The sequence below is a fragment of the Phaenicophaeus curvirostris genome, chromosome 20 (assembly GCF_032191515.1).
Source record: "Phaenicophaeus curvirostris isolate KB17595 chromosome 20, BPBGC_Pcur_1.0, whole genome shotgun sequence".
Taxonomy (NCBI): Eukaryota; Metazoa; Chordata; class Aves; order Cuculiformes; family Cuculidae; genus Phaenicophaeus; species Phaenicophaeus curvirostris.
In genome coordinates, this window is record NC_091411.1 from 12,131,365 (window position 1) to 12,138,483 (window position 7,119).

General features: G+C 50.5%; 1 protein-coding gene across 1 annotated transcript in view; it reads left to right on the forward strand.

Moving 5' to 3' along the window:
* Window positions 1-6,885, forward strand: part of NEK6 (NIMA related kinase 6) — a 51,692-nt gene extending 44,807 nt beyond the window's left edge. The window contains exons 9-10 of the mRNA XM_069873490.1: window positions 1,821-1,934; window positions 4,856-6,885. Of these exons, the coding sequence (XP_069729591.1) occupies window positions 1,821-1,934; window positions 4,856-4,966 (225 nt within the window). The 3' untranslated portion in view covers window positions 4,967-6,885. The remainder of the gene's footprint in view (window positions 1-1,820; window positions 1,935-4,855) is intronic.
* Window positions 6,886-7,119: the final 234 nt, after the last annotated feature.

Sequence of the window (7,119 nt, forward strand, 5' to 3'; positions counted from 1 at the left end):
ATAGCACCACTGAACTTTGACATCGATAATCGTACAGTGATTTTTATTAAATCTTATCAGTGTAGTAGTGACTGTCTTCATCCCTCCCTTCCTGCAGATATCTGTCACCAAGATAACTTGGAGGGGATAAAAACAAGTTGTTAATTCCCAGAATATAGCTACAAGCAATGACTTTAGCAGTCCTGGCAAGACGATCGTTTTGAGCACTAACGGTGATTCCTGTTTGTGTGTTTTGTAACCAGTCACACTGCATGGTGGTCATCTTGAATGGAGATGTAGCTGTCCTGCGGTAATTGCTCTAATCAAAACGTCAGGAGCAAACCCCAGGGCAGCATCACAAACTGTTATTAGGGGGGTATTTGGAGCGCCGCCGGTCACGACCCTGCAGACCTGACTGGTTTAGTCAGAAACTCTGTGCTAACTCTTTCCATTTCAATTCCCTGCATTTTTACCACCCCAAAACCCCACAGTGTCTCCTTTTCATTTTTCTTTTGCACGTGACAGCTTAGCTGGACTTGGAAAGAAAAGTCAATGGGAATGGAAGAATCTTTTTCAACCTTACTGGCGATTTCGATGTTTGTATTGAAATCTTGGAGACTTTGTTTGACCCATAGTTGCCTTTGGCCCATGGCATGTGCCTTCGATAGGCACGGCTCAAGCCACCTTTGGTAAATCCAGAACTGCCTGCGTTGCTGTGGCTGTTTCTCTGAGCCACATCGGTTGGTGTTTGCTCGGAGCTCGCAGCGTCGGTGATTTTCCACACACAAGGATGCAGTCTCCTTCCTGAGACTTCAGTAGAATATAAACATATCTTTTTAAGGAGTGTCCGCATGCCCTGGAAGGAATTCTTCCCCACCCAGAGCCTTCCAACACGCTCCTCTTGCTGCCCGGATGGCCTGTTTATCTCGGACATCTGTCTTAGTTTTCGAGATGCAAATACTGTATTTGTAAAACAGAATTGAAAAAAAAAAGGGCTCAATTAGGAAAAGTTTCAGTAGTTTGGTTCCCAAATCTGCCTGGGATTCTCTTTTCTAAAGAGCAGATTTCCAGTGGGAGGGGATGTTTGTTTTGAGGTCATTTTGGGGTTTTTTGAAGGCTGAAGAACATTGCTCATGCTTGTAACATTCTCTGTGTTCTGGGTAGCTAAATGTCCCAAAACAAACAATTTGTTCTTTGTAGCAGCCTGGTCAAACTCTGCGCGTTGCAGGGACCAAATGGACTGAATATGAGGGTAACCGAGGCAGGAAACCTGACACAAAGACAGAAGAGCTTTACTTTTTGAGAGGTTTTCAGAGTCATCTTTGAGCCAGTTGCTTTCTAACGGATCGCCCTACAATCCGAGCATCGCGTGGGATCAGAAGAAGGGGACTGTTTTCTGTGTACCTGTAGAATCCCCTTTGTGCACTCAACACCTCACACCTGGAGTGTTTTGGCTAGAAAGAATCGCAGTGAGAGGAAGAAGCAGCGACGCTTGCAGGCTGGTTCTGCCCGGTGGCCGTGGTCGGGGCAGCTCTGGCAGGGGATGCGGGCAGAGCCGTGTTGGAGCCGGCGCCGCTGGCACCGCTCGGCCCTCGCTGGGCTCGGTGCAGCGTGGCAGGAGGAGCTGCGGCTGCGTGTGAGGGTGCCGGGGCCTTGGGAAGCGCGGCCCAGCCTGGCACCAGCCCTGGGACAGGGTGCGAGCTGTCAGGATCTCGGAGATCTCACAGAGCAACATCATCACTTGCTCCCTATCGAAGAAAAAAGCAAGCGCTTGCCAGTCAGCAGCGCTGAGAGCGATAAATCTCTGCATTCCTGAGATCTGTTCTGTTTTCTCTCTCCAGATGGCAGCTCTTCAGAGTCCTTTCTACGGAGATAAAATGAACCTGTTTTCTCTTTGCCAAAAAATAGAGCAATGCGACTACCCACCTCTGCCAGCTGAACATTACTCTGAAAAGGTAAATTGGGGGCTTTGTACGGGGGGCGTGCAGTGAAATTCCTCCCCGTGCAGGGCAGAGGAAGCTGGGAGGGGAAGCGCCGACGTTCCAGGGAGAACTGGGGGTGCCGAGAGTCCCGGGTACCTTCGTGGCTGGTTAAGGAACGGTCATTGTGGTGTCTGATTACTGCAAGTTAAATTAAGGCAGAAAAGGAGAGTTCTTAATGTGGGGAATAGTTTGAAACTCGGTGTGTTACACGGGCAAAACCCAGCAGGGAACTGTGGGAAATCCTCTGCTTTGCTTCCTTTCCCTTAAAATAACATACACAGAACAGGGCTTAGGTGGTTGTTTATGAAATCTTCACTGGGTAACAAGGGGAGGAAAGCAGTTGGGTTCAGCGCAAGGAGCATCTACACAGCAACTTCTGAAAGTCTGGATCTTGTGAGTTTGAAAGTGAGGGATGAAGAGTAGTGGCTCAACCAGAGTTTGTAGAATTGTCACCGAGCTTGCTTGCCCAGCAACATTTCACTTCAGCTGCAAACATGCGGGTGGTTTTTGTTCAGGGCCTTTTGAGCTGGGTTTTTTTCACTTGTTTTTTCTCCCTTACCTGGCCAAACCAGCTGGTTTTCCTTAACTCCTCATTCAGTCGCAGTTGCCTCCTATTTGGAAGGAAACAGCTAATGTAATTTTAGATGTTCACTGTATCCTCTGGGGCTTTTCTTTTGTTTCATTCTCCCTCCGAGTCCCGAGGAGCAGGAGGCAGGATGCAGGGAGCTGCCGCACGGGCTGGCAGCAGATCTGGCCGCCGCCCTCCGCGGGGCCCTGCGCCACACATTTCACTGAGATTTTTACTTGCCAAGTAACTCGTGCAAAACAATCATTTGAGAACTGGTCTGGAATAGTGAGGGGGGTCAATTTTCCCCCTCAGCTCCCATAGCAGCGAGTCTGGTGTCTGTGTGTTCCCGCTTGCCGCGCCGCTGCAGCGCGCGGTCCAGGATCTGCCTGCTGGCAGCAGGAATTAGCGTAAGCTGACAGATGTGTTTCCTGTCTTTACAATTACTGTCTGTTTGCTTCCCTCTGGCAGTGCTAAAGAGTGTGCGTAGCGCGGTGATACAGACCGGGGTGAGAAGGATGGTTTAGAGCTCAAAGGCGCCAGGTCCCAGAGAACTCGGCTCCAGATGGTGTTCATGCACTATTAACGGCACGCCTGGCGCAGGCGCACGAGGGCTCTGCCTTTGGCTGCGGCTCATCCTGCCGCGCTGGCTGCTGCCTCCAACTGAAACCGCAGAGCTTCGCTTTTGTGAGCGTGAGCACATGGCTCCACCACAAACAATATTTGGTTTCGTACACACTTGTAAAATGGGATTTTCCAATCCTTTTGGAGTGGAGAGCCCCAGGGGAAGGGGTGTTGGTGTCTCCCAGCAGCCAGGCTCGATAAACCATGCAGGCGGGCACGAGGGGGAAGCTGGAGGCAGCTGCCTGGAGCAGGGACTTGCACTAGAATCGGTTCTGCTCATGGCCGGTGGATGGTTCTCTCTGGACACACGTGGCCTTCAACCCGTGCGCCTTCAGCGGGTGGGAATGGCTCCAGTTTAGATCAAAAGGGTCTTTACAGCCACTTGTGGTGGGTCACCCTTGGCTGGAGGCCAGGAGCCACCAAGCTGCTCTGTCCCTCCCCTCCTGAGCAGGACAGGGCTGGGGGAAAAGAAGAGGGAAAAATCCCTTGAGGGTCAAGATGAAGGCGGTTTAATAAAGCAAAGGCTGCACACGGAAGCAAAGGTAAACAAAAGCTGTACTCTCTACTCCCCATCAGTCCAGCCACTTCCCAGGAAGCAGGGAAATTTGTGTTTAAAGTCAGTCACTGTGGTCGTTACAGGATCCCGGGCTGGGCTGCTCTCACGTTGTGCCCACGCGGCACCAGGCAGGGTGGGCAGCAGCCCCTGCAGGAGCCGGTGACCTCGCGCTGGTGCCTCCCGGCTGCTGCTGCCCTGCTCCAGGCCTGCAGCGGCACAGAGCGAGGGCCCCGATCCAGCCAGAGCTGCACACCTCGCTGAGAACGCTGAGATGCAGCTGAGGCCGAGTGCTTGATAGCAGTATGGTCATGCTTTTAATTACCATTAAAATAATTGGCACTGTGGCTACTGGGAGGATGTGAGAAGATCAGAGGCTCAAGGCTGTTTCTCCCGGTGCCTCGGGGGTACCAGCAGCTTTCAGTGTCTGTATAATTAAAAGCTACAATCTTTCATGTGCACAATAAAGAGGGCGAGGAGGCGGGGAGGCTTCAGCCCTCCTGAATTTTATTTATTAAACATAGTCAATGGCCAGGCTCCCTTCTTCATGGAGGTTTTTAGGAAACACCCGTGTTTGGCAGCCGTGCTCCGGTATCTTCAGATCCCCAAGTGCTGCCCGGGCTTCTCCCAGTAAAAGCCGGGGGCTGGCTGGTTCCCAGGGGCGGCTGTGGGAAGGGAGGGGTTTGGACAGGAGAGCTCTGGTCTGAGCCCCCTCGCCCTGGCAGGTCCCTGCGCTCCCATGGGCTCACTCAGAGTTCTGAGGGCGACTGCGGTTCCCCTCCCTCCCTGTCCCTCCTGCCCCCTCTGGTGCTCCACGTGTCCTCCCTGCTCTGCTTCCCTGGGGGGAATTAAAAAACTCAGGGAAAAAGGGGCTTTTTTTTTTTTTTTTTTAAGCTTTGAAACTCCCAGTGTCAGGTGTAGCAGTGCAGGGAACCCCGAGGTACGGAAACACTTCTAGCACATTATAAAGAACGATGGAAACTTCACCTGGTCGTGGGGAGGGACATGGGACGAGAGGGACAGACGTGCCTGCAATCCAGTCTGCCCAGGACCGTTTGTGAGGCTCGCGGCTCTGTGCTGGCCCCAGTGCTGGACTAACATTCCCGTGAGCAGCTCCGATGACGATTCCCTGCCTGTTTCCCTGTCTTTCAGCTGCGGGAGCTGGTCAGTATGTGCATCTACCCGGATCCAGACCAGAGACCTGACATCGGTTACGTGCACCAAATAGCCAAACAAATGCACGTGTGGACGTCCAGCACATGAGCCGCCCGGGCCGCAGCGCAGCTCAGTCTTACTTGAATTGTTCTCGGATGAAGCGACTGGGGCCGAGCTGCCCCAGCTTTGAGAGGGTTGAGCACTCGTAGCAGGATGCGCCATTCTTTCTGCAGGTTATTTGACGCGGACTCTTACCGGGTGGTCATGCTTTAAAGTGAAGATTCTGTCAGGTATTGCAAGTGATTATTTTTTTTAAGGCCAATAACATGTTACAGCGTAGATCATTTAAGGGTCCTTTCTTAAAACTGTCGTGTGTAATCTAGGCTAGATTGTATTAACAGGGGTGTCGGAGGTTTGCCGCACCCCTCCTATCGTAACTGTAATGTGAAATATTGAAATAATTCCTTCGGTGAAATCACTTTATCCTAATGTAAGAGTTACAGTAGATTTTGTGTAATTTGTATAACTGCTACTTTGCCTCTTCTGCAGCTGGTTAATAGCAAATTGAGTTTTTACTTCATGTATTTTAAAGCAGCCATTTATGTGTTTGTATTAATTCCCTCCTCTTGGACATAGGAATGGGGCAGGGCTGGGGGGTGGGAAAAACATTGTTTCAAGATTTCTTTTTTTTTTTTAAGACTTTAGAGTTGAGTATTTTGATGCATTTATCTGGGGAGGAGTTAAGCCAGAACCTGGGGGAAAGGAGAAAACCATGCCAAACCAACCCCAAACAAGTATCACCTCTGCAAGCAATTTCCCTTTAAACTTGTTTCCCCTCTGGCATGGTTGCTGGACTCCAGGTTCTCTGGCCTCAGCCTACGAGATTGTGGGGAAGGTTCTTCTCCACGTTCAGCAGTTCCTCAGGAACTGCAGGTAACGCTGAAGCACAGCTGGGCTCTAAACACTCTGACAAGTTAAAAAGCCAATAGTAAAGCGCTTTGTGGGTCTCGCTGTCCCCCAGGATCGGCCTCGCCTGTTTAACTGTGAACGCTCACTTACGAGAATGTGAATTTTTATAAAATCTAAGCCTGAAGGAGTCATCCTCTGTAACGACACGGAAACGTCCAACCAGCTCAGTCCATTCATTGAATCAATGATTTGTTTCGTTACTGTCGATGAGAACCAGTCACTGCTTTAGGAACAAACGTGGATTCACGTTCAAGTGTTTCCATTTCATGTGCCCGTTGGAGGAACGGGGCCGCTCTTACAGCGGGGCCAGCGGCCTCCCTGGGCCCCAAGTGGCAGCTCAGACACAGCCGGGGCCTGGGTTGTTCTGAGACGCTTACAATCCTTAAGGTTCTGAAAGTAGGAATAGGGCTAGAGGGTTACATAACGTATATACGCTTTTAGTGGATTTTCTTTAACTTGATTTGCTGTACTTAAAGGAAAACTGTAGTGCCCCCTTCCACTACTTCCCATCAACTTTCAATTTAGAGAGGGCAGCAAAGAGAAGCCATTAATTGCTCGGAGTCATGTTGGCATCATTAACGCAAGGTGCTGTTTTACTGAGTCCGTGCAGCAGAAAGTTGAGCTGTCGCTCTCCTGAGAGACTCGGGAAATTCAAATCAGCGTGAGAAAGAAGCAGAAGCACCAAACCACTTCCACTGTTCCCATGCTGAACTTGTGTAATTTCTACCTGGCTTCTTCAGTGCCGCTGGGCTGCGAGCCTGACGCTCGTCCCTTCCCCACTGCACCTCTCTAAGCCGCGGTGGCAGCTACGCAGGCGGAGGGAGGAATGTGCTGCGCCTCTCGGGAAACACGGAAAAGGAGCTCCGGCTCCCAGGGTCGCTCAGCTTTGCTTTGAGTGTCTTTGGGAGCCCACTCACTTTCTTGCTACATAGGATTTGTTAGTGCTTATCAGTAAATGTATTTCAAAAGGTAATTTCTTTTTTGCAATTGTGCATTTTTAGATAAATAAATGATTTACAAAATAAACACCTTTGTTTAAAAAAAAATAAAATACAAAAGGACTCTAAGTCTCAAGGAACATCTAAAACCACCTCTGAAAACAGGCCTGAATCAGTGTGAAACCATTCCTAAGGGCCACCAGAAAATGGATGAATGGACTGCATCAACTGCATCACTTGCCCTGATGAAAAACAAGGTTTGGGAATCTTTGACCTGGGGCCCCTCTAAAACTGTTCTCCCTGGGTGCTTGTTGCAGAAGGGGCCTGGCCCAGATCAGCCCTCTGGAGCCGCCT